At 38.3% G+C, this 26905-nt stretch overlaps 2 protein-coding genes across 2 annotated transcripts; both read right to left on the bottom strand.

The window, feature by feature from the left end:
* Positions 1-1842: 1842 nt before the first annotated feature.
* RABGGTB (Rab geranylgeranyltransferase subunit beta) lies at positions 1843-21154 on the bottom strand. The gene is made up of 9 exons (XM_079314371.1): positions 21151-21154; positions 10558-10666; positions 9369-9566; positions 8301-8406; positions 6804-6856; positions 6566-6676; positions 5663-5788; positions 4738-4887; positions 1843-2828 (listed from the first exon to the last, which is right to left on the bottom strand). Coding segments are annotated over exons 1-9 (996 nt in total). The 5' UTR covers positions 21153-21154; the 3' UTR covers positions 1843-2687.
* On the bottom strand, positions 13347-26779 carry ACADM (acyl-CoA dehydrogenase medium chain). Its single transcript, XM_079314362.1, has 12 exons — positions 26333-26779; positions 24733-24832; positions 23848-23945; positions 23662-23731; positions 21649-21749; positions 21482-21562; positions 20513-20643; positions 19294-19402; positions 18318-18458; positions 18145-18240; positions 17184-17432; positions 13347-13644 (listed from the first exon to the last, which is right to left on the bottom strand). The coding sequence occupies exons 1-12, from the start codon at positions 26354-26356 to the stop codon at positions 13573-13575; spliced, it is 1272 nt and encodes a 423-aa protein (XP_079170488.1). The 5' UTR covers positions 26357-26779; the 3' UTR covers positions 13347-13572.
* Positions 26780-26905: the final 126 nt, after the last annotated feature.

Here is a 26905-nt window from a genome sequence, read left to right on the forward strand (position 1 = left end):
GCGGAACCGCCCCGCAGAAGCGCCCCGGCCTCGGCCCGGCCCGTGCCTGGGGCCTGCCGCAGCGGGCCGCGCCGAGCAGGGGCGGCGCGGGATTCCGGGCCGAGAGCGGAGGGCGGGCGGCTGGCACGGCCGGTCCGGCCCGCAGTGGCGTGAGGCGCGGTGGGGCAGGGCCCAGTGGGGCCGCAGTACCGGGAGAGCCCTGAGCTTGTGCAGATTTACCCCGAGCGCACGCGGGCTGCACGTAACGAGACGTGACCGTAATGTGGGAGACTGCCACACGCAGAAAAAACAATGTATCTGGAAAGATGCCGCCGGACGAGGCCGAACACGGGCGGGAACTGCTGTGCACAGCACATGCTCGCCTCATGTGCAATGAATGCCACACCTGTTATCAGCACCAAAACATGACTGATCCTAAACGCCCCTCACCACTGCACTGATTTAAGCACCTCGCCCGTCCCACTCTGCAGTCTCTCCACTTTACCCCGCAGACTTCTGGCCCCTCAATTTTGCTTTCAGAGGGCTGCGCATCAGAATCCATGCTCGAGAAGGACAACATCGATTTAACTGGCATGCTGTTGCCATCAGCAGGTAGGTGCTTCTTCATCATTAGCAAAAACACAGGGCTGAAGGCCTTCCCAGCCAACACTGACCTCTTCCACAAAAGTAGTCCTCAGTAGCGGACAATACTTCACTCAAATGTTGCACAGCATTTCCTGTGGCGCCCAAAAAACCAAAGAGACATGATGTCCACTATGCCCATAAGCATTCACCTATTCCACATGACCCACTGTGCCATTCCTCTTACCTCCATTGGCATAATTCAAATGCTGAGCTATTTCTGAACAAAGTTACCACTGCAAGGGACCCAGATCTCTCTGGATATTCTGAAGGAAGGTTTGGTTCAAGATTTGCTCAAAAGTTTGAGGCTATACTGTGGGTTTGATTTTTGTCCTTTAAAATTCTGCATGAGATGCACTGTTTTGGGACAATGAAAGATGCCTTGACCTAGAATTCAGAATCAGGAGATGCTGGCAAGGCTACAACAGACAGAGAGTAGCCTATCACACTCGAGATCTGTCAGAGTTCTGATAATTTAAGAGTTAACTTTTTGGTAGAAGAAAGTTGATGCAAGGTCTGTAGTTGTGGTAAAACAGTCATGTGGGATTTCAGAGTTGACAGAAGCAGGAAGAGACTGCTTTTCAGGATGGTGGTGGATGTGTGAGGGGGGAATATGAAATCTGGGAGAAGGAATAGGCCGCTTCTAAGGTTGGTTCTTGGTCCTTTCAGGTGTTAGGAAATGTATAGTTTTATAGCCCTCTCCTGCTTGAGGTATTCTTTTCCTGCAGAACTACGAGAATGATACAAACTGGACTTTGGGATGTTTTGCTGTACTCAAGATAAAGCCTTTACTTCTAAAGTTCTGGAAGGCACTTCCGTTACTGTGGCTGAAGTTTGCTCAAGAGCTGGTCATGGCTAGAGTAGTCTTTACTATTATTACATGAATCTCCAATATTGTAGCCTAAACAAATTTTCTATTCAATGAGTTTGGGTTTTTATTTTAAATGACTGCACATTAATATATAGTTCTGCTAGTATGAAAACTGTGCAGGCCAAATCTTGGGTGGCTATCTCTGCTGAGTACACATGAAACAACTTTAGGCCTTACTTAAGCATAAGTACAGAGATTATCAAAGACTTCCTCCCCTTCATAATTACCTTTTACTGTATATTACAAGTGGAATATCATACAGTCTCAGCTAGCATGTGTGGAATGTAAATTAAGAGGCAATTTTAGCACTTCTGTGAAGACAAAGAGGATTTCACCCTTCAGAGAACAAGTAATTTCCACAGTTAGTTTTATTTTCAATTACTCCATAATCAAGTGTTGACAATTACTGTCTTAAAAGCTACAAAATCAGGGTTTCAAACCAGCAACAAATCTATAATCAACTCTATGTTGAATTATAAGTCACTGTCCAACAGAAACCTCTAGAATGTTTAATGTTGCAAGTTTCACTATGCATATTCAAGGTATGCTGTATTTCGAGTATCGGTGGAATTTTGTATAAGGGACGCATCAATAAATGAAGACATTTATATATTTAAAAGAACCATAATTACTGGTACCATATGACTTGGTTTTACTGGTATCAATTACTGTGAGAAAAAGCAGCTGTTTCTCAGTACAGAAGTGTGATGGTAAATGTGAACAGGAAGAATCAAATACATAAATGTGTGGTATTAAGTGCATGGCTTAGGTAGGATTGTGTTTTGTTGGGGTTTTTTGCGTACTTTGCATGATCCACCATCAAAAGAGGCCTGTATGAAGACCAGCAATAGCATGGTTGATATTACAGGAATAGAAAAGTTAAGCATTCAGAGTCAAGCTTTGATTTTAATATTATATTAAAAAAAAAAAAAAAAAAAGCCAAGGCCCATACATTTAGATCCAGAATTGAAATTTCTACACATCTTGAAATACAACCAAAGAACGTTACACTCAGATTATGAGAACCAGCCTGTTCTGATACAATTTATAAAGTGACAAACACAGCAAAGCCATTGCTTTACTTCCATGATGTAAACACATCTGAAGGCAGAATATGCTAACAGTTTCACAGATGAGATTATAAATCAGTAAAACCAAAGTAACTGGTCATACAAACATTTTGTCTCTACAAGGCTTAGCTTATAAGCTCAGGCTGTACGTTTATTCTTCGAAGGACATCTTCTGGCATACAAAAGACAGGATTGACATCCTTAATTTGTTCTTCTCCTAATAAAGATAGTCCAGCAATACCAAATAAGGTGTGAAATGGATCCACCTGAGAGAAAAAAGAAAGCTTGTGTCTGTTTCCAAAATCAATCAGTTTTTCACTTGTATGGAATGAAACTTTTGTTTGCCACCAAGAAAACTGAAAATCTCTATGGCTGGGAAACACAATACAACTGAATAAACTTTCATTTGTGCTAACATGTGTTGACAGGCAAGACAATTTCCATAGCATGCATCGACAATACTATGATTTACTCAGGAATGCTTGTCAGTTATCTGCTGCTAAGACGATTTCCAACTCTGAGTTAAGACAGAAAGCACTCACATTTGTCTATTAGCATTCAATATCACAGTGTAGTAGAAGCAAAGATAATTAGCATTTTAAAGTAAACTGGTTGATCTACAGGTACCACTTCCATAAATTCCCCATTTGTTCTTCAAAAACATCATAGTGCTCTTTAATGGTCTCCAAATACAGAGCTGTGCTGTATAAAAACCTTGGGAGGGAAGCAGCAATCTATTTTGCTAGAAAACCTCCCAGAGCTATAAATAAAAACAAAATCCACCACCCCAAGTTCTACTCCTAAAACCACATGACCACCACCCCCTCTCCCCCCAACAAAACAAACAAATGAAAACAACAACCCAAACACAAAATCCCCCAAAACAAGGAATATTAGGAATGAGTTTCTGCGGGAATAAATAAAAAACATGAGCATCAACATTTCTACAAGAGTAGAAATTTCTACACTTCAGCAATCAAAGATAGGTAAAAATAATATTAAATGACTGCTAATATATCATAGAAAAATTCTCACAAAGGTGCTCTCCTTAGATATAGAGAAGAGGCTCTGCAGAGCTGCTCTTTCAAAAAGACACAAATATCTCAGTACTCAAAGCTAGAAAAACATTTGGAGTTCAAGTTCTGGGCTTTTCTTGGAGAATTCTGAAAGGGGAAAAGGTCTTCCTGTAAGCTCCTTAGAAATACAAGCTCTTCCTATTTTAAGAACACAAAACCACTTTCCAAATGACAGGTCAGAGTTATTAGATTTCTCCTCAAAGTGGGAATAGAGTAGCTGCTTGAAAAAAAAAAAAAAAAAAAAGTTACTTTATTTTTTAATGCATTTGTGGGTAAGGGATCAGACATGGGCAGCTGCAACAAAGAAAAGCTAATACCTCTCCAGACTATAAACAAATAAGCCAAGTGTTTGATAGGAACTGCAATGAAGTCTCATAATACTTTTTACTTTATCTGCCCAGCACTCTTGGAAGATACAAACTTTATTTGCCATTTCACTGGGACAGTATCAATTACTTCCCTCTTGAAACCAGAGAATAGACCAGCTAAATCATAACTGCTCTCTCAATGAGCAAAAAGTCCATACCACCAGCCTCTTGATGATGTTATCACAAAAGCTTCTTCCTCCCTCTGCCAGACAAATGCCAGCTACCATACTTATTGAGTGTCTGGGCTAGCAAAGTAAGTTACTGTATAGGAATTGTTAATAAAAACTCATTATTTCTTTAGATGAGACAAAACCACCAAGATAATTGAACACTACTTAACCTACTTACCAGGATTTAGCTTGCAGATCATTTCACAAAACAAAATATTAAACCCCAAAACCCCACACACCCACCAGAAAACCCACCACCAAAAAGTGTTTTTACACAGAACTTCCAAAAGGTCTTGCGAGACATGGTTTGTGTTGCATGTGTTATGCGAACCGAACCAGATTGTGTAAGGAATGGCAACTGACTTCCTCAGGGGATACAAGTGCATTGTGGAGAATGTGCTCCCCAGGTACACCTTCAATGGCAATTCTACCCTACTCTTTCTTCAGAGTAAACTGCAGCTTTTGCAAAACCCACCTGGACCATGAGTTGAGTTACACTCAAAGTTGAAACTTAAAGTTGAAATTTCCATGTGCATTTTATTCAGAAAAAATATTACTTACCATATCTCCTGGTCTGTCAGCAAATCCTCCAGTTTCCTCATCCTGGCAAGCCAAAATAAAGCAGCGCAGTTTCTCTCTGTCAATCCACTGTATCCTACCAATCATCTTCAAAGAAGCTAGCACCCACCATGAATAACATACATCAGGTAACTGGCAAGCAGAGAAGCAGATTAATATTTGATTTGGTTTAAAACATAATGTTGCAAATTTTACTGGTAATTCTGACCATTATCAGGTGTGCCATCATAATACTCTTGCAGAGACACAACACTTAGGAGTGTCTTTAGAGTAAAGGAGTTTCTTGACAGTCTCTTTTCAAAAAGGGACATTATCTTTTACAAACTTCTTCCCTTCTTCAAGAAACAAGACCACAAAAATGTGATTTTTAAAGACTTCACCTTCTGTGAGAGAGGCTGAAAAACCACAACACTTTTTTCAAGAAGAAATAAAAGAAGTTCATATCAACTATTTGTATTTTGGGGGCAGGGGGGAAGCAGGGGAATCTGTTGGTTGATTATCTATTTGGCAGAGATTATACTAGGTTAAACAAATTTCTAGTGTGATGTGGAACACTATGACACTCTGGATTTACATCCAGTAGAACAGTAATTTTTATACAAATACTATAGAAAAGATTATTCCCAAAGTCAGAAAATATTAAAGACCCAGTTTAACAGGATAATGGTTCAAATGGTCAGCAAGACATGCTTCAGGATGTGTACTTTCCTATACTGAGGACTCAAACAAAGCATAGCTAAGGACTGCATGACAAGTGTTAGTAACAAAAGAAAGTATCAGGATGAAGGCCTGACTTCTTTGAAAAATTTACTAACTGTTTTATAGAAGTCATGACATTTTGCAGAAGTAGTTCAGCTGCAGAAAAACCCATCTCTATTGAGATTTGAACAAAGAAGCCACACAATACCTTCTCGGGTCGTCCGTTGAGACCTCCCGAAGGTAACTGACGTTCACAAAGCCACCAACCCAGCAAGTCAACATTTACTTGATGTAACTGGTCTGTTATAGCCAGAAATCCTGTGCAACAATAGATCTAAAATTACAGACATAAATTCTGTGTGTATTTAAAAACTAAGTAAGATTAGCAGACTAAATGCAGGAAGATCTCAAAGCAGCAATACAGTCATGTAAACAATACAAAATAAGCTAACATTTTAACTTTTAGTTTCAAAGACTTTTCCTTCAGAAAAGTATGTTACTGTTACAGTTGCTTCTGCAAAAAGTACTAGTAACACAATTTTATTACACAGCAGTAGTATTTTACTAATATAAAACACTAATGCAAGGTTGGGAAAGATAATTTCGCAGAGCAGATAATTCCTGATTTTATAAGGCCTTTCTTCTGTAATATCTTTACCTGCATGTAACAGATTCATGTCTCATTTTTATTTGGGTTCATTGGCTGATAAATCTCAAACATACTATATGATTGACCTTTATGTCTCATTATGATCTATGTCAGAAGTAGTGATAAATCTTGTCCACTCTCTCCACTGACACCCATTTAAAATTCTCTAAAAATTCTGACGCTAACAATTTCAAAATTGCTATGTGAAGACTGAAATACAATCCTAAAAGCTGTTCCGTTATGATCTTTTTTCCTACCTAAACTAAACTCTCAAGTCTCGACTCACCTTCTCAGATTAGATTACGTATCTGTTCATTTATTTTAACTAAGATACTAAAATCAGGCATTTGGGAAACGAGAGGTACATCAATTGTCATAACTGATACATGTTGTAAAGAAACATGTATAGGCAGTATATGATGCTTGCTAATTTAAAATATTTCCATACAAAGAGAAACTCACCTGTCCTGCATGTGATTCGGAACCTGGTCTACAACCAAATCCTCCATCAAAGTTCATACAGGACAAAACGAATTCTACTGCTTTTCCCACATCAATAGCATCCAGCTTTCCCTGCAAGTCAGAAAATAAGTAATGCACTTGATATTCTACCAAGCTGATCTTCTGCAGAAACTTCAGCAGTACCAAAGAGCAGTATTAGTCAATTCCCTACTTGTGCAGGTGATGGTTTAGGACTTACCAGAAGTGCAAGAGCTGCTGCAGCACAGAAAGAGAACCTTGTATCTATTTCTCCTATAATGTGGGGGGTAAGGAATGAAAGAAGATTATTTTTTCAAAAAACATACATTTAAATCACTATTGAAAATACGGAACAAAATGTTAAAATCCCAGGTTCTACATCGAAAAACAAAAATCAGCTTAAACCCCCCCAAACAATTTAATTTTCCAGCTTATCAATTATTTCCCAAGTAATTTAGAAAATACACATTACCATTTAAGTGATGTGTATGTTTCACTATGCATAAAAGTCAACAACTCATGTAGAGCTGGACAGCTGTATGTCCAAATCAATTCAGCTAGTGGTAATTTACAAGTAACTGTTTTATTTTATCTGTAGTGCTCTACAGATAATTGCAGAGCAATGGAAATAATGCAAAAATAATCAGACAACTCTTGCTCTGCCTTAAACCTGGCCAGAAGCAGGAGCCATTTCTTGTTTTTGGTGAAATCTAATTAAAGTTACAAGGTTTCCTTTGCATATTCAGACCAAGAAGAAAAACCAAACCCCCTATGCCTATAACAGAATGATTGTTTGACAAGTCCATTTTAACTCTTGTAGCACAAACTCCAGGCAATTAATTCTTGAAGTCACAATTTAAAATTGAACTGAGCTGCAAACATTCAGTTTCTTGTTCAAACTTATGTTTCTTAAGAAATTCACAAGCTGAAACACATAAGGCAAACATCTGCTGCTCTGTCCTACATCAGGGAACCCAGTCCTTCAGCTGCACCTCTTGGAAATAATGTCAATCCATTGTGTAATCAGTACACTTGTGACAATGCTTCAGCAAAAACAACGCAGCAAACTGTGAACCAATTTAGCAAATAGCATATCATCTACATATCATATAATTTACAGTAGCATACATACACTGCTAAGATCTCAGTTGCAGAATTTTACCTGAAGAAGACGATATGCAGTAGATTTTCTTAAAATTTAGGTCTTCCATGGTGAGAAATACTTTTAGAGTGACTAAATATTTACGCCACAGATTAAAAATGCCATGTTTGTTCATAAAGAATTTATATCCAGAAATAAAAATCAGTATTAACAGAAGTTCACGAGTACACACCTAGTTTTTCTCACTCCCGCACAGGGAAAAAATCCTTTCACAGTTGACATGGATATAGATCATTACTAACTACCATCAAATAGCAGCTATAGAACATTGATTATGAAACAGTGTACCTAGTATATCAGACTACTGTTAAGTTAAAAATGCCCATACATTTTTTTTTCTTTAAGAACTGAACACTATTCTTAGTACAAGAATGGAACTGAAGTTGAGAATATTTATGAAAGGAATGAAACCTAATTCTGTCCTGTCCTTCTTTATCGTGACTCAGAAAATAAGACTGTTCACATACATGTGCAAAAAGACCATCCAAGGAAACTTAAGTTTACAGACCTAGACAAGTCAACCTAGACACTACATTTAAAAGACCTAAAAATTACCCCATTCATCTCCAGCAAATGATCCATCTTCTTTCTGCAAGCTCTGTATATATTCAACAATTTTATTTACATCAACTACGTGGAGACTATCATACAAGATCAGAATCTGAGAGGAGAAAAAAAAGGACACAGTAACAATCAGAGAGAAGCAAAAATCTTTAAAGTCTATTTCTTAACCAAAAAAAAAGGATTTATAAAAGTCTTGATTTAATTAACTCTGAATACTGTTTGGTAAAGTTTATTAAACTTTTTTTTCCACTGTAGTAGTTAATCTCTGCACTGTAGATTATCTCTGTCTAAAAACTTTAGGACATTCTCAAATGGAGATACAAATAATTCAAACAGAACTCTTTCATGCTTTGTTGCTTTCCAGTATTGAGTTCTCTTTCAAAAGCATAACCAGGTTTATTTGTTTTATGTTAGCAAAATGCAGAACAAAGATTTGATTATTGTTAATAATGTAATGGGACAATGACACCTTCGATGTACCAATTTGTAGTTTTGCACTGTGGCTACTTGGATATGTGTACGTTAAGATGCTAGTTACTAATTCCATTTACAGTACAAACTTGCCAACAATTACTAGTTTCAAGTTATTATTTTTATTTACATTTACATTTTTAAAATATAACTAATAGAACCAATAGAAGCAATAATTTAAGACAAAAAAAAATTCTTAAATTATGATTATATATTACTTCTTAAATAACGACTATGCACCAACTGTACAGCCAATATATTCTGGAAGAAAAAGAAAGGTTATAGTAGGGAATACAATTTTCCAAACCAGCAAATCTGTATGAACAATTTCATGTAAAAACAGCAATACTGATTCTGAGCCCCATCTGACTTCATGTTTTAGAAGTAAAACATTCTCAAATACAACAATTTTTAGAAAGTGATACAGCTAAACCCTACAGTTTTGTCCATTAGGTTATTATTTTTTTTTAAATAAGATCCTGAAATAATTTTTGCCATGGACTTCCAACAGTAACTGGTTCATAAATCCGCAACCATCAAAATCTTAATCACAAACAGTTTTTTCTAAAATTACCCTGCTACACTTACTTGGACAGCACTGAGGGTATACAGAAGATGAGGATCATGACCTATGCTGGCACTTATTCCACCACATTCATGTTGACACGATTTGATGAATGATAGAATTTCTTCTTTGTTCATTCGGTGCAGCTGCCCCATGAGATCCATTGCTGTCAATCCCCAGTACACACCACTCATCCTCAAATACTCCGACATACAGTATTCCTAAACAGTGCATTATTTTAGTTCTTGATCAGATAAGCACACCATCTATATAGCGCAATGAAAATATATTAAACTTTCACAAACAGCTTCCAGTTAGTCAACCATCTTCCATCCATTTAGCAACTACACGCCAGCCACTCACAGACATTCCATACATCATATATGTGTGTAGATATACACTCATACATACAGGAAAGTGCCTATGTAGATATCAACACATACTGCACTCCCTTCCTCCCTGTATTTTTCTAGCTCAAAGCATCAAGCTCAATGTCAAATTAGGCGCAAACAAGTAGTTGTGTGCTAATTCACTTCAGATCATCTATTATCTTGGCATTCAAAGAAGCCCTCAAATTGCCACCCCAACTAGTCTCAAAAAATAACAAGTCTATTATTTCCAAGTGCTAAAGCTCTCACGATTTGAAGTTGCACTAGTAAGTGAAGTTTTATAATAAGTTCTCTTACACCGATTACATCACTACACTACATAAACATTATTTTTCACATGCAGTACAATCAAAAGCAGCAGAGCTTGGCGTGCTTTTATGAACAGTAAAGGTAACTGCAATTTTTCTTCACATAAGCTGTTACTGACAATTTTCACCTGCTGGAAGTGGAATTCCATTGTTGAGGGCTACATCAGACCACTTATGACTATACAATTGATATAAGTTGTCCCATCAAAAGAGTAACACGCAAATGCAATTCTATTTGTGCATTCTAGTGGATGAAGAAACTAGTAGCTTGTTTCTCAGGTCTCAGAGTAATTATAGAGCTAAAATGATAATCTTCAAATTTATAGTCAGATAATACATGCCAAGACTCATCACAGACCTTGAGAAATTAAAGGCACCTTTATTTTATATTTTGGATTGCAGGGCAAAAAACAATTAGCTTGTCAACATACATCTAACCTTTAACTCTGAGCCAATAAATAAAGGTTATTACTGTTAACAAAACCACAGCTGTACTGTAACAAACTGATACCTACATAATCATCTTTCTTTGTTCCATATGAAGCTATATAATCCGCATGCTTTTCTGAAAGTAATGTGCTTGGGGCATCCGGTTTTATTATAACATCCTTTTGCGGTGTCCCCTGTCAAAAGCACCAAAAAGTCAGTCGCAATGTTAGGTCAAAACGTTTTAGCAACTTGGTATAATATAGCCAACACCGGTGACTGTGACTCTGGGGAAAAAAACCAAAGATCTCTTCAATATTCTGAGGCCAGGTCAGGTTGCGAATCTCACGCCATCACTGTTCAGCACAGCTAAACCCTTCCCCGGGGAAGGCTGCGAACCAAACCTTGCAATAAAGCTAAGAAATAACACCAGCTCGACAAGAATAACCCGAAGTGCCGGACGCAGGAGCCCTTCCCCGGGCCCGGCCGTGCCGCCCCGCGCTCCCACGGCCCCGCGAGGCCCGGCCCGGCCCGCTCGCTCCCGGGGCCGCTGCAGAGACGAGTGCCAGCCCGTCCCCCGAGCGGCCCCACTGCGACGCGCGTTCCTCCAAGGCGAGTACAGTCGCGCGCTAGAAGGCAACGCGTTCGCGCAGGCGAGACGAGCCGCAGCACGGAGGGCACTCACCATGGTCCCCGCAGCACAGGAAGAGGCCCAGGGCAGGCGGCGGCGGCGCGGCCTCGCTGTGCCCGCCCGCGGCTGCGCGGAGCCGAGCGGCGCCGCCCGCCCGCGCCGCGGCCTGCGCGGGGCCCTGCAGCGCTGAGGGCGGGCGGCGGTCCTGTGGCGTGCTGCCGAGGAACTGTGCTATGAAACGGGTAGTAAATTTAAACTACACTAACTCCTCCTGTGCAATTTCTTGCATCACGGCAAACAAGGCGGCATTTAGAATAACTTCGGTCTCCTTCCTCAGCTCTATAGAAAAGAAAATCCAATAATTTAGTCACAAGCAAAACAGGAAAAGACAAGTGTCGTTTTGCTCAAAACCGTCTCTCTTGCTTCCTAATTAAAACAGTCTTGGGTGATTATGTTCACGATTACCAACTCTTGGTGCTGGCACATGTTCCCCTTGAACTATACCAGGCAGGAACATCAAACAAGTATTATGTATAATGCTGGGTTGCATAGGACAGTCAAAAATAAGGTCTATGTATTATGTATGTCAAATGCGTATCAAAGACGTTGCATTATGAGTCTTCCTGGAGGAAAGTCGGTAATTTATAGAGACTAAACTTTCTTTAAAGAACTAACTTCCAGGTAGCTTACCTAAGAAGTAATGATTGCAAAGCTTATACCTGATGACAGTAATAGTACCATCCAGCACTAAATTCAGATGAGACATGAAAGAGACCAGACAGAGCAAAGACATTTTGGAGGGAAATTGGAAATTAATTAATAGAATTACTGAGATTTAAACATACCTCTTCAAATCATGGAGCACAACTCACCTATACCAAGTATGCTTACCTAGAGCAGGTTGTTCAAGACCACTCCCTGTTGAGTTTCATGTGTCAGATGGAGACTGAACCACCTCTGCCAGCATAAGACACCTCTCACACTAATAAAATAAATTGTGTTCCAGTGGAATGTCATGTATATTGTCTCCATTGTCTCTTGTCCTGGCTGTGGGTACTACTGAGGTTGGCTCCCTCCTCTTCATTGCATCCCATCAGGTATTTATGCACATAGATAAAATTACCCAAACTCTCTTGTCCAGGCCAAGAAGCCTCTTCTCACATGACAGATGCTTCAGGCCCTTAATATTTTTATGCCCATGTTCTAGACTCCCTCCTTTAAGTCCCCATCTTTCTTATACAGGGGAGCCTAGAACTGGATGCAGTACAGCCTCATGCATCCAGTAATTTGTTCGAGAACTCCAGGGAATGTCCATTCTGCCAGCATTGCCAAGAAGGGTCTATCCAAGGTTAAAAAAAAAAAAAAATCTAATTCTTTCTTTTCGCTGCTCTTGCTGCAAACATAGTTAAGTAATACATTGATGGAAAGGAACAGGTTTATATATACAAGAAAGACATGAAGCTATTAGAGATCATGCAAAGGAGGGCAATGAAGGTAGTGAAGGGCCTTGTGGGGAAGCTGTATGAGGAGAGGCAGAGGTCACTTGGTCTGGTCAGCATGAAGAGTCGGAGGGGAGACTCATCACAGTCTACAACTTCCTTGTGAGGGAAGAGAGGTAGACACGATCTCGTGTCTTATGGTCAGTGGCTAAAGGAATGGCTGGAGCTGAGGCAGGAGGCTTAGGTTTGGTATTATGGGAAGGTTCTACCCCCAGAGAGTGGTCAGGTACTGAATAGGCTCCCTATGGCCGTGATCACAGCTCCAAGGCTGCCAGAGCTCAAGCAGCATTTGAACCATGCTCCCAGGTGCAGGGTGGGGTTTTTGTGCAGGGCTAGGAGTTGGTCCTTGTGGGTCCCTCCCAACTTGGCGTACTCTGTGATTCTGCATTTAAATATACTAGATTTTAGATAAAAAAACATATTGTAAGTAATAGATAAGGGAAAGCTACACATTTTCACATGAAGTGATTCATCCTTAATATGTACATGCTTCAGAGTGTGAAGGCCATTGATTCTCTCAAGCTGAAACTGCTTCTGCTGGACAGTACATAAACCCTCAGGACAGACACAAAGACAATAGTGATGCAGACGTTCCTGCTGGTGAACTGGAAGGGCTGTTCAGCTGCTTGGGGCAAGGGCATAGAGAAACTGAAATACAGCTAATTAACCTACTTCAGAAAGTGTATTTTGGGTTAGTTATTCCCGTGTAAGTGATATGACAAGCAAAATGAATACAAACCAACCATACTTCTCTTAAAAATATTTTAATAAAATGCAGCATTGACTGTCAAAAATTACATTCTGATTATCTTATAGTGAGAACAGAATCAGTGCTTAATAATGAACAGAATAATAATATTTTGAAGGCTTTTTTTTCTTCATCCCTTTTTAATTCTATTGAGAAACGCACTAAAATGTTTTTCCATATAAACTCAGAACACTACAGCAGAACCAAACACACTTTATACATTTCTTTAAGCCTTAAATTTGCCAACATGTTCACGAGCTATGATCATCCTTTGAATCTGAGCAGTTCCCTCATAAATCTGCAAAGAAGAATTGCAATAATGTTACTGAGTGATTTTAAAAAGGGCTTTAACAGGTATACATTTGTAAACATCCATGGCACTAATCCAGTGTGGATTATGATGTGCAGGAAGACAGAAAAAACAGAAAATTTCAGTGTGACAGAGTATTTACAGTGGGCTAAATGAAACGTAACTCATACAAGATACTGAAAAAGTCTTGTTCACTCAGGTGCTCTTAAGTCAGTAGGGCTCTCAAGAAAATAGACAGGTGACAACATTCCTCTTATTTGAGGAAGAAAATACATTATTTAGTTTTCAAAGTAGTATCTGAAATCTTGGTTGGAAGGGAAGAGATTACTTGTCCTTAAGTGTTTTCTTTGGCTAGCCTTTCAAGGTCATAGCATATATTGGTTGATCCATTTATTTCCATTGCTTCTTGTTAACTAGTACTCTCTCCCATACAGTTTTGTTTATGGTTTTCTTTATTCTTGCATTTTCTTCTAGAAACAGCCTGCATCATCCCTCTGTTCTGTTTGTTTGTCAAAAGTAGATAAAAAAGCACCTAAAAAGTTCTAATGCCAAAGGAAGAGGTATGCTCCACAGGCATACTGCAATGTAATGCAAGGGCTTAGGCAACATAGTTTAGTTTTAATGTTTCAGCTCCCAGTTCTGCCAGAACTTGGTTTGACAAATTGTTGAAAATCATACAAACTCATGTATAGGAATAATCTTTCCAGGAACCATTTTAAAAATAAGAATGCTATAACCTGTATTCACATTAATGTTCTGGTTCAGAAGAAGTTGTTGATTCCCAAAGTGAATTCTCTGCTGCTGCTTGCCCCATGTTGATCCAGTCTACAGAGCAGACTGTGTTTCGTGAATAACAGGTGCCTTCTGAAACCAACTGAAATAGCAGCTCTGTTTTCTCTCTATACTAAACATTGACCAATCCCTAGGAAAGCCATAATGGTACAGGCCTGCACCTGGACCCTAACAACTGGATGCCTATCAGGGACATACATTCCAAGGGACCAAACAGGCTTGTTATGAACTCAGTCTGCTCAAACTGCTTAGAGCGCAGCTGTCAGGGTCTTGGCAGCCCTTCCTCCAGTCTTCCAAACTGCTCCTACTGCACTAAACTTGCACTTGCTTATGATGACAGCCATGGAATTTAATTGTAAAGACATCACAGCTCACAATCTTCTTAAGTAATTACGGAAAGATTTTGGTTTAGAAGCTGATGGAAATAGTTTTATGATTGCTTGATAATTAAAGAAGTTTTCCAAATTTCCAAACCTAAGAGTTTCTACCAAAGTAGCTTAGATTTGTAGCCAGAAAAAACTAGGGCAAGTAAGGACACATAAAAACGTTATCAGTAAACTATAAAAGGATCATGTAACACCAAAAAAGATCAAACATATGAAAGACTAGTTGAAAAATCAAGCTTTTTTGCATGCAATGTATGGCCAAAAGTATACACCATCTGGAATTGAGCAGTAATACAGCAAAGCACAATGAACTGCAAGATATAATCAAGAGACATGGGTAAAATAATTACTAGATTAAATCCTTTCCTAAAATCTTTTGGGACTGAAATGGAACTGACAGTCATCAAAAATTTAATATGAAATTTGATTAATTTCAAAAACAAGCCTACTTAGCCATGCACTTGAATCACTGTAATGAAAAAACTAAGTAATAATAGGGTTCTGTCAAATCAATTTCAATCAATCTGAGTTTCAACCCTCGCACCATCATTCTCTAAAAAAGCATTCAATCTGACTGGAAAAAAATCCCAATCATAAATTTCAATTAGTCATTCATTTCCTCACTCATGGAAGTGAAGTTAATTATAGGGACCTTAGATTCCAGCATAGCAATTGTCTTTCCTTAAACTGAGAAAAATTCTTGGCTAGTGGCAGTAATTGTTTGCATTTTGAAGTCAGCTGTAAGACAAATATTAACTACCTATAATCTTGGGAATGACAACTGTTATAGCTAACAATCATTATAGGTCATGGTCTCTGTGTGTTTCTTGATATATCTATTTTGGTATGTTTTATCTAGTCACTATTAGTGTTTGATGTCAATAAAGATTACTGGTTTTGCTAAATGTAATTAAAATATTTGTGCTGAATGAAGAACTACAGCATAATATATGCCAATATACTAATTACAACAAGACACAGAATAATTTCTTGACAGTAACACTGCAGTGAGAAACCTGGGGATTACAGTGAACTATGGGCTAAACATGAGTACAAAAGAGTCTTGTTAAAAATATAGATAATCACTCTAGCTTGTATCACACTTCTGTTGATACAACACATGCAAGGTAATTATTTTGCATGTCATGGTGTCAGCTAGGATAAGGTTAATATTTTTCCTAGTAGCTGGTCCAGTGCTGTGTTTTGTGAGAATAGTGTTGGTAACATGTTCATGTTTCAGTTCTTGCTCTGCAGGGCTTATTCTCAACTTACTCCAGGACTCTTACTCTTACTCCAGGACTTTTCAGTTTCCTCTGATCTGCCAGGGAGGAGGTGCATAAAAATCTGGGAATACAGCCAGAAGTGCTGACCTGGAATGGCCAAAGGGGTATTTCATGCCATAGTGTCACACCCAGTAATATAAACGTACTGGGAGTTGACCAGGAGGGTGCTGATTGCTGCAGGTTGATGGGGAGGGCATTGGTAACTAGGTGAACAGCTCTATGGTGCATCACTTGTTCTTCTTGGGTTCTATTCCTATCCGTCTCTCCCTTTAATTACTATAATTTACTTTATTTGTATTATTAAACTGTTCTTATTCTCAATGCATGAGATTTACTTTTTTTCCAATTCTCTCCACCATCCCTCTGGAGCAGGGAGGAGAAGGGAGTGAGCAGCTTAGTTGCAGTTAAACTGCAACACCATGATACTCAATACCACTGATACCTCAGCCACAGCATTCTATACAGTTTATAATACCAAAATTTGAAACAGAAAGTTTAACGGAAAAGAAAAACAAAAACAAAAACCCCAACCAAACGAAAAACACCTCTTCCCTCATAAGTTGTTGGGGTAAGAAACTGCTTTGGTGTTCAGGCTAAGAAGACAGCTAAGCTATAAGCAGACATCAATCCAGGATACAGATAGGTGGTCAGAAGATTTCAATCTCTGAAGGTTTTCAAGAGCAGTATGATATGTAAACCAACTCTACTCACAGAACACCAGAGCAAACATTGGTATTTTGATCAGGATCTTTTCCCTAAGAGTTCAAAAACTTCAAAATTGAGAATCCAAAAATTGCAACGAGTTACCACATTGGGGCAAAAAACCCAAACACACAACAATTTATTTCTCTTACATGGTTTCAGTTTTCGTCAAGTGCAATGACTTTTGTATGGAAGTAATTTCCTGATTTGAGGTAGTTTCCTGATTTGAATGACTCTTTCTTTAAATGGAAGGATTACTGCTTTCATTCTAATTTTTTTTAATGTGTACATCATAATTTGAAGTAAGTAGCCAATAGTTTATTCTATACAAAATGTATGCATTAGCATATTTTCTTTTACTTACCTGGTAGATTTTAGCATCCCTCATTAGTTTTTCTACAGGATATTCAGTATTAAATCCATTTCCTCCAAAAATCTGTACTGCATCTGCAGCTACTTGGTTTGCAATGTCACCAGCAAATGCCTTTGCAATGGAAGCATAGTAGGTATTCCTGCGACCAGCATCAACTTCCCATGCAGCTCTCTGGTAAGCCATCCTAGCGAGTTCAACTTTCATTGCCATTTCAGCAAGCAAGAAAGACACTGCTTGATGCTATGATGAAATAAACTGCGTTAATATTGCCTGCTTTAAATTCTATGACATCCAAGAAAGATGTAATCTCCTTAATACAGTGATTTTTTTCAAAAAACTTAGTAAGTTATACGAGAGAAGTTCTACAGCATATGCATCATGCTCTCATACACATATATTGAATTATAGTCTTAAGCTTTTGATTTCTAAATCCATTTAGTCATAGGGAATAAATACTGATTAAACAACAGTTGAAGTTGTTCTTTCCTATTTATGAGATTGGTATTTACCTTGCTGTTTAATAGTATTTTTTCACATCTGGTAAGCAGCACGATGGGCAATGTATTCTATTGGTGTTCGTTAATACTATACGTCTTGTTTCACATACCTCAGATGTTTTCTTGTCCCCTGAAAATCTCTCTTTACTAGCACTGAAAAACTTAAGTATGCCCTGCTGGTATGTAAGTTCTGAGCTTCTGGGCAGAGTTTTCTTTCTGCTTTTACTACTTGATAATTTACCAAAATTGATAAATTATCAAAAATTCTTGAAGATACCACGTAGCTAAGTTTACTTACGGTGCAGCCTATATGCTTGGAAACCACAAAATGGAAGAGATATAATATAAAAATTAAGGAAATATAAATATCAAGGAATAACCTTGAATAATTGGTAGTAGTATATCAGGTGAGAAAACATGAATTTCTGTTAAATTCTGTCTGCCCCTACACTTACTTCAACAATTGGTTTCCCAAAGGTTTTTCTCTCCAAAGCGTATCTAGTAGCTTCATCGAGGGCTCTTTTTGCTAATCCAACAGCACCAGCTGCTACCTAAATTGAATACAGGCCAGAATGAAAAATCAGAAATTCCTGCTGTATTTTATAACAAAGGTTTTTTTGATACTTACAGGTGGTCTGGTCTTATCAAAAGCTCCCATTGCAATTTTAAAGCCAGCTCCTTCACCTATCAATACATTTTCTTTTGGTACTCTCACATCTTCAAAGACAATGCCTCTTGTATCTGAGCAGCGTTGACCCATATTCATTTCCTGAAGTGGGAAATTTACAGATGTGCTATTAAATTGGAATATTGGATAATTCAAAAGTACAGTATGTTTTATTATTTCATTCAAAGCATATAATTTTTCTTCCCCAAAGCACTTAATCTAAAAATTTCCACATACAAGACAAATACTAGTTTTGTACTTCCAGACGCAGAATGCTCTTAACTTATCTAAGCTGGGCAGTTTACTTTCTCCTGTCACTGTAATCAGCCTTCTTGTGTTCTTCTAGTTCAACTATCTTTGAGATGCAAGTGGGAAAAGAAAAGAATCTAATGTGCAGGAAATTCTGGTATACTACAAGTAAATAAATAAATGAGCTTTTCAAGTTTTCAGATTTCTTGCCTAATGTTGAACATTCAGTTTCACCTACTATTAAAAATAGTACTTTTTTGTAAAGAGAGAATTAGCATCAGTATATCTAAAGCCTCTTCTTTGACCAGCACTATCTAAAATTAAAACTCACTACGTGTGTATTTATAGTCAAAATTGTCCAACTTGCTTCTTACTCTGTCAAGGCATACTACTTCTCATTCATTGGCACCTGCCAATACAGTAGTTCCCAAAGACTCTTTTGCAGCTGTTCAAAGTAGTCATCTTACTTTACGCCATTCTGAATAATTCCTTTTCTGAATTGATACCTTTAAAATTGTGTTTTATGAATAGTTCCTCTATATTGTGAAAATGAAAGGATGGTTGTACATAAGCATATGAAACTGTTCAGTTGTGTAAGTCTTTTTTCTTTAGTAGTACATTTGTTTTATTATTGGTTTAGAACTGAACAATAATTCCTGGCTTGTCAGTCTAGAAATATAATTTTCACCTTTCTTCCAATTTGGATCCCTGGGCTGTCTGCTTCCACAATGAATCCAGTAAAGGCTTTGCTGGCAGGAGCTTTTGGATCTGGATTGGTCCGTGCTAGCAAAAAATACCTAGTATAAAACAAAGTAGATGGATGCAGTTTATCCTCACAATTAACAACATATATTTATCTAGCACTTTAAACATTTTAATGTACATTTCTACCATATAATGAATTCTGTCTGTGAGCTAACAACCTTCCTTTCTTGTCCATCCTGAAATTAAAAGGAGAAGGAACAAAAAAGTAGAATTTTCAAAGATTCAAGATTTCATAACATTTAATAAAATTATTCAGATGAACAGGCAAAGATACCCTACCTTTTCCTGTATCATAAGTCTTTATGATATTAACAGCTTCCCTAATAGACTAAAGAAACCTAGTTCATAGCATGTACATAAAAATTAATGCTTAGGACATACATTCTTGGATGTAAAAATTGTCACTTGATTTCAAAGATCTTGATTTTGTTTTTCTAAGTGTATGTTATAAATAAGTATTTATCTTAGAAACTGAACAGCTGTAAATCACTTTTATGGTATTCAATAAGGCAAAAAGAAATCTGATAGATTGTCTTTGGTGGGTCTGCCTTCAATAACAAAAAAACTAAAAAATGAGGTTTTGGGTAAGTGCATAAATTTTTTTCCACTTGAATTCAAGGAAATTTCTGTGTTGTGATTCAGCATGATGTAAGACACAATTAAAGAGGTTTACATTGTTAAAGCATGCTCCAGACAAGACAGCCACATCTGCAATCTTTGACAGATGGAAAATGTCTTCTTTTCAGAAAATAAAAACATAACACTATAATCTAACAGTGTTTCTAGCTTCACTAGGAGTAAGAGGTGTTTCTAGTAGAATAACATGTAATTTTGATAGCCACAAGATTCAAGAGGCCATTCTTGAGTGTGGAGTCATGATGTCATCACTCATTTTCCTTTTTAGCCTTTCCATAGCACTCAAGACTGCATTTGTATATGCTATCCTGATAGCTATCCTGATAAACTGTGCAGAGATTAAAATGTAGTCTGCTGAAAAACAGAGAACACTCAGATTTTTATCTGAAGGATAGGTTGAAGGATGGGTCTTTAAAGGACAGGTCTTTAAAGAATTTAACTGAGGTTGGAGGGGTGGGGTAAAGCTACTACATAACAGCATAGAACTATGACACCAGTTGACATACCAGTTTGCTTTCCCCCCATTTGTGATCCACATCTTCTGACCGTTAATAACATATTCATCTCCTTTCTTCTCAGCCTTTGTTTTTATACCAGCCACATCAGAGCCTGCTCCAGGCTCTGTTACACAGTACGCCTAAAAGAAACGAAGATGAAAAATCTTGGAGAATAAAAGTTTTATCTTTAGTCAACTGCAAATTATGTGCATCAAACTAGTTGTCAAAGGTTAAAGTGAACTGCATGGTAAAATCCAAACACCAAATAAACAAAATCCCCCAGTAAAACCTCAAAACAACCTGACACACAGCCCCCTCCCCCTTGCAAACAGCTGGCCAGGTAAGGGTCCATTTTCTTTATACATCCATAATAATACATAAAATTGACTTTTAATCACATAAACATTCTGTAACCCATAAATTATTACTTCCTTCGGCTTCAAAAATTCGGATGTGAAAGCTGAGGATCTTTAAAGTCTGAAAATAAGACCACTAAGTAACATTTTATATTTAGGAGGCCTTCAATTTAGGAGGCTTAGTTGTAGATTTACATACATTGCACAAAAATCTTTACTTCTTTCTATGTAACAAGTACTGTTTATGTAATATTTAAGATCACAGGTAGAATTTCATTCCCATCTAATTTAATGGTCTCCTTACACAAACCTTGTATTTTTTCTTTAACGTCTTCAACTCTTCTTGAAAGGGAAATAAAAACTATTAATTTTTTGTAAGTGTCTTAGCATGAAAATAAGTTTCCAAGTAATATCTTCTGTTTATTTACTGGATGTATCTCACTAGGTATTCTCTAACTTTCAGTAAATTTCGCTGTTTACATACAAATCAGAAAGGGCTAAGTTGTGAGTACATTTAAATGTTAGGGGGAAAAAAATCACAAAAAAAGAGTGAAAAAAAATAAAAGGAGTAACACTCTTAATATGGTTTAGAAACATTCAACAATATAGAAGTCATACTTACACACATTATTGGTTCCTCTGTCATTCTTCCTAAGTATTTTTTCTGCTGATGTTCATTTCCTGCAATGATAACTGGCATTTGCTGAAAGTAAATATTTAGACCGTTAATCTGGCTCTTTCAAGAACAGAGATAGTAGTTTAAGGGATGTAAGAAAAGACAGAACTTACCCCTAGGGAGTTTGCTTCAATGGCAGTTTGAACCCCTGTACATCCATAAGCTAACTCTTCTGTAATAAGGCATGCTTCAAAACTGCCAAGGCCAAGGCCACCTATAGTCGAAGTATTTAAGTTACTCAAGGGGATTTAAATAGCATATTAATATTAGTGATTTATACAACACACTTAACAAAAATGTAGTCTTTCATATACATGCGATTGTGTACTGTGTTTGGTTAGGCATTCTCATGCAAGCTCTTTAAATAAACCTTTGTCAAAAGAGTAACAGGTGATTTGAAAGCTATGTATCATGTGTCCAGAGTTACTGTTTCATTAATATGGGACAACTTGCACAACGTGCAAGAATGTACCACTCATGTTGTTTTACTACAGTACATTCAAGAATAAAGAGTTCCTAAGAAACAGAAAAGGGGCTCCTGAGCCAAAAGCATTTGGGAACAAAGAAGTGCCCTTATTAGTAGACGAGCAGTGAAGTAATCTGTTTCTGAAAGAAGCAAACACTATGGAAAACTGGCCAACACTACATAAAAATACAATAACAACTACCTCAAAAATATTTTCCATAACTTTCAGGTGACTTCCTTGGTCAAAGAAATAATTCTCTTTGGTATCGTTGTTATGCCAACCCTTGACAGACATCTGTTACATGAATTTGTCCAGTTTCTTTTTGAATCTATGTAAAATTTTAGCATCTATATCCCACAGGGGCAATGAATTGCAAATTATTCCATGCAAGCAGAACAATCTCCTTTCACTTGTTTTGGATCTAGCATCTGCTGACATAATTTGATGCCTTCTGATTGTATTGAAAGGGACAGTGAACTATTAATTCCTTTTCACACTCTCCCATGACACTGACATTTTAGCCATTTCTCCTATAGAATTTACATCTCACATAGAAGATAAAACTTTTATAATCTTTGTCATCCTTTTAAAAACCTTCTCCATTTCCCCAATGCTCTCTTGAGATGGAAGGATCTGACTGTATAATGACTTAAAGAGGCAAGTGCAATTTGGATTTAGGAAGCAGCATAATCACAGCTTCTGCTTTTTTCTTCATTCCCTTAAGGGTCCCTCTTGACCTTAGATTTTACAGTTTTGACTGATTCTGAGAATTATGCTCATGTTCACAGGATCCAAAGATATATTTTCTGACAGGCAGTATTTAATGCACAGCATACCTTTTCTCTGTGAACTTCAGCTTGCTTCTTTCCCTTCGCATGTGCATCACATTTTCTTTTTGGAATTGCATTGCCATTTAAACTCTCACTCTCTTTCATGACCTTTTCCTGCAGCTCTCTGAACCAGATCATCTTTTCTACACTGAATAATTTAGTATTATCAGCGAACTCTATCACCTTTGCATTTACTCCCTTTTCCAATTTATTTATAGACATCTGACATAGCACAAGACCTAGCAAGGCTGTGCTGCTAATTTTGCCAGTATGAAAGGAAGTTCAGGCATTCTCTATCAACCAGCAGTCCCTTGTTCACACGTTTATTAGCTACTTCAGAAAACTCCAATGATTTTATGAGGCAAGAGTTCCTTTGACTAAAATCCTTCTCTAGCACATCATGTTTGTCTGTATCATTCATGCATTTTATAAGCCAGGAATCTGCTGTACTACACTTAATCTAAACTGAAAAACTGTCCTTCTGGGACAAACTCTTAAATTGCTTCAGCCTGTATCAGAGACTAGAACAAAACATGACCTTCTAATTTCTCTGCCTAATCAGCTGACACTGCAGCAGAGGAAATTAAGCAGCTGTAATCATGGTAGAAAAATCTGGTCATAAATTACGAAACCATAATCTGTCTAATTTGTCTCCTGATTACACCCACACCTAGTAATACAGTTGTGTGGCAACCTGCCTACTGATTAAATTTAGATTATTCAAGTATGCGACTATTTATTCAGTACAGAATCCATAATTACACATAAGAATCTCATCTAATGTCTTTTCATTGTTTCATTTTATGGATTAAAAAGAATATTTACTTACCACAGCTTTCTGGTATGTGTGAATTCATAAGACCAAGCTCCCAAGCCCGCTTTATAAGTGGAACAGGATACTGAAACATGGAAAATCACCTTCTGATTCACCACAACCAAAACTTTAAATTTTATGCAGGTTAAGATAAAAGTCTGGTTTTTCCCAGTTTTTTTCCTTACGCTATGGTAGATTTACCTCTCCAGTTTTGTCATATTGTGCAGCAACAGGAATAATTTCCTCCATAGCAAATTTACGAGCAGTAGCTTGAAACTCTTTCTGTTCATCAGTAAGTTCTATTTTTAAAAAGGAAGAGAAAAAGATCATAAATCCTCTGCTGTCTTTTATTTTGCCAATTGTCAAGACTACAATTGAAAAAAAAAAAAAAGCGCATCCTTCCAGGACAACCCAAACCACCACTATTTGGGGCTCTCCAGGAAGAAAAAACTCAGGGTCTTCTTCTTCCTGGGAGAAAATCTCCACTGTTCTCTGATCAGCCCTACAAGCACTTAGTTACATCTGATGAAATTATCCATAAAATATTGAAAACAAAGTAGAGAGGTGTAATATAAAATGTATTACCAAAGGAAAGAATACTGTGTTAATTAAATGAATAAAAAGAGAGGTTGCCTAAAGATCCTGACTCTTCAGTTTCAAACATCTACCTCTGACCCTCTACATTTGTTTGTAGTTTCATTCTATATAATATGCTAAGATAAAGATTAATTTCTTTTTTTACATATCTTGATAACCAAGTTCAACTATGACTACATTAAGGTACTGTAACATTGAAAAAAGCAATATGAGGTAAGTATTCAAAGGTAAAATATTTTGGCAATAAAAATTCTTAAGACAGACATGAGTTAAAAAAAGAAAAAAATCTTAAGAACACTACACATATCTGCCTTGCCTCAGCAAAGGATAAAGTTACTTTGTTTTTTAAACTAATTTTCAAATAGATACATGTTTAGTACAAACACCTTCATTTTAAAATCATGGTGAACTATAGTATTGAATATATTGGGTATTTAACTCTGCAATTTGCTTTATTGTTACATTTCTTTCAAAAACTGTACTACTTACCAAAGCTAAAACCAGCTCCAGGTTTGCCTACATGTAAGTTTTGAGCAGGTTTACTAGAATAGGACCTCCATCCATGCCCTGCAATGCTTTGCAGCATTTGCTAAAGAGAAAAGAATACGAGGTATAAGATCTTTACAGCTCAAGGCTCCTAAAACTACTAACCTATCTGCAGCACAACATTAAATGTAGACTCCCTCTCTAGAAATGGTATCACATCAAGTATAATACAATTACTACAGTGATGAAAGAATTACTGGCTACGTTGTTTTCCTCCTGTGGCAAGCAGCACTTACATGAACTGACACCTCTGCTAGCAATCTCAGGCTGTAACAGGACCAAGAGTGAGTGAACTGTTGTATGCATTTTAAGTATTGTGCAATTGCGTATTTAAAAATTACTAAGCATAATTAAAATTTGTGTTCACAGAGACATAGCAATATATATTTCTTTAATTTATACATACACGTATCAAACTTCATTTTCTGGCCCTCTAGTGAATATCTATTACTCAGTGTTTACCTAAATACAGATTTAGCAAGATTTTAAAAACAACCAATATATCAGAATATTCTGATAATGTCCTAGACTTATCCCTGCTTTCTTTTAATATGCTGCTGCCACTGACACTTGGTGACCCTCCAAACAGGAGAGAACACAGCAGACTATCTGAAGTCTATTTTTCCTCCTAATACTTATCACAAATTTATTCTCTTCCATTATAAATACTTTCTCTGTTTTTTAAAGTTTAGAGCCCCAAATACTGTTGTTACAGCTATTTTCAGAATGTGTTAATACTGGCAAAAACATGTCTGAATTTGTTTTAAGAGGATGGTTTACTCTCTTTCAAGAGCTATGAACCTCTGAAATGTTTGGAAATTAGTGAAAAATATGTAACTGCTAATTTTTTAGAATGATCCAAATCGATATTGCAAAAACAAATTTGCCTGAACACTATGGAAAGGCTTCTTCTTAATTTTCTTTTGTGAAAATGTAGACTTCATTTTTAAAATTGTGATCGGAGCAGTCACTTATTTCCTAGCATTAAAAAAAATTGAATTATTGATAGCAACGCAAAAAATATTGCAGAAATTTTACTTGGAACTCTGGAAGACAAGCACATTTCAGAAAGTTACATAGCTGGGGAGGCAACAAGTATCTTCAAAAAAGTTATGGTAGATGTCCACCGGTAGCTGTGTCCACCGTTAAATGGGAGGCGCCAGACGCGGCCTTTGCCACATGAGGAACTCCAGGGAACTCTGAAGAACATCAGATGGTAACACCCACTCGAACCGTGAGGAATAAGGCAATAAACTGGGGGTAATACTGCGAGGCAGGAAAAGCAGCACAGCGGGCGAATTCCCCTCTGCCCGCAGCTGTTCCGCCGGCACGGCGGGCGGAACCCAGGCTGGCCCTGCCTCTTCCGCCCTTCGCCCTTCGCCCTCTGCCACACCGCGGCCCTTGCCCGCCGCCCGGGCTGCCTCGGCCGCCAGCACCGGCAGCGGCTCGGCTCGGCTCGGCTCGGCTCGGCTCGGTCCGTCCCGTCCCGTGCCTTTTCCCGGGTCTTGTGTCCTCCGAGCGCCCGCCCGCCCCAGCCACTCACCCGCGTCGCCCTCAGCGCAGCCATCTCGGCGGGAGTGCCCGGCAGCCGCAGCGGCTTCGGTGGGGCGGTGCTCGGGAGGCCGGGGCGGTGCCACGCGGGCCGGCCCCCGAACCGGGCGGCCGGGGAAGCCCTGGGCGGGACGGGCCGCTCCGCCCTGCGAGGGCCGCTCCGGCCGGGTCGCTGTCCTCCGGCCGCCCTGCGAGGGCCGCCGCTCCCCGTGCCGGCCCGGCCCGGAGCAGCGGCAGTGTCCGTGCCCCAGGCTTGGCCGGTTTGTTGCCTGTTTGCCGAGTGTCCTGGGCTGGCTCAAATCACCTACATCATTCACCTCCTAGCAGAAAAGCCCGTGTAAGCAGTTTTACTGTAATTTGCGCCTCGGGGAATCATAAACTCGTGTTTCGGATTTGTGCCAGGAGCTGGAGAGTGACTGGGCCTGGCTCACGGGAATTGTTACCGTGTTGATAGTTACATAAAAGGTGCTTATAAATGCTCTTAATTCCGGTTGTATTTTAAAGGAAGAGCAATGCTTTTGGAAATTACCTGCGGTTCGTAAAAGCACACGCTTTTGGGTATCAT

This window comes from Erithacus rubecula (genome assembly GCF_903797595.1).
Source record: "Erithacus rubecula genome assembly, chromosome: 10".
Taxonomy (NCBI): domain Eukaryota; kingdom Metazoa; phylum Chordata; class Aves; order Passeriformes; family Muscicapidae; genus Erithacus; species Erithacus rubecula.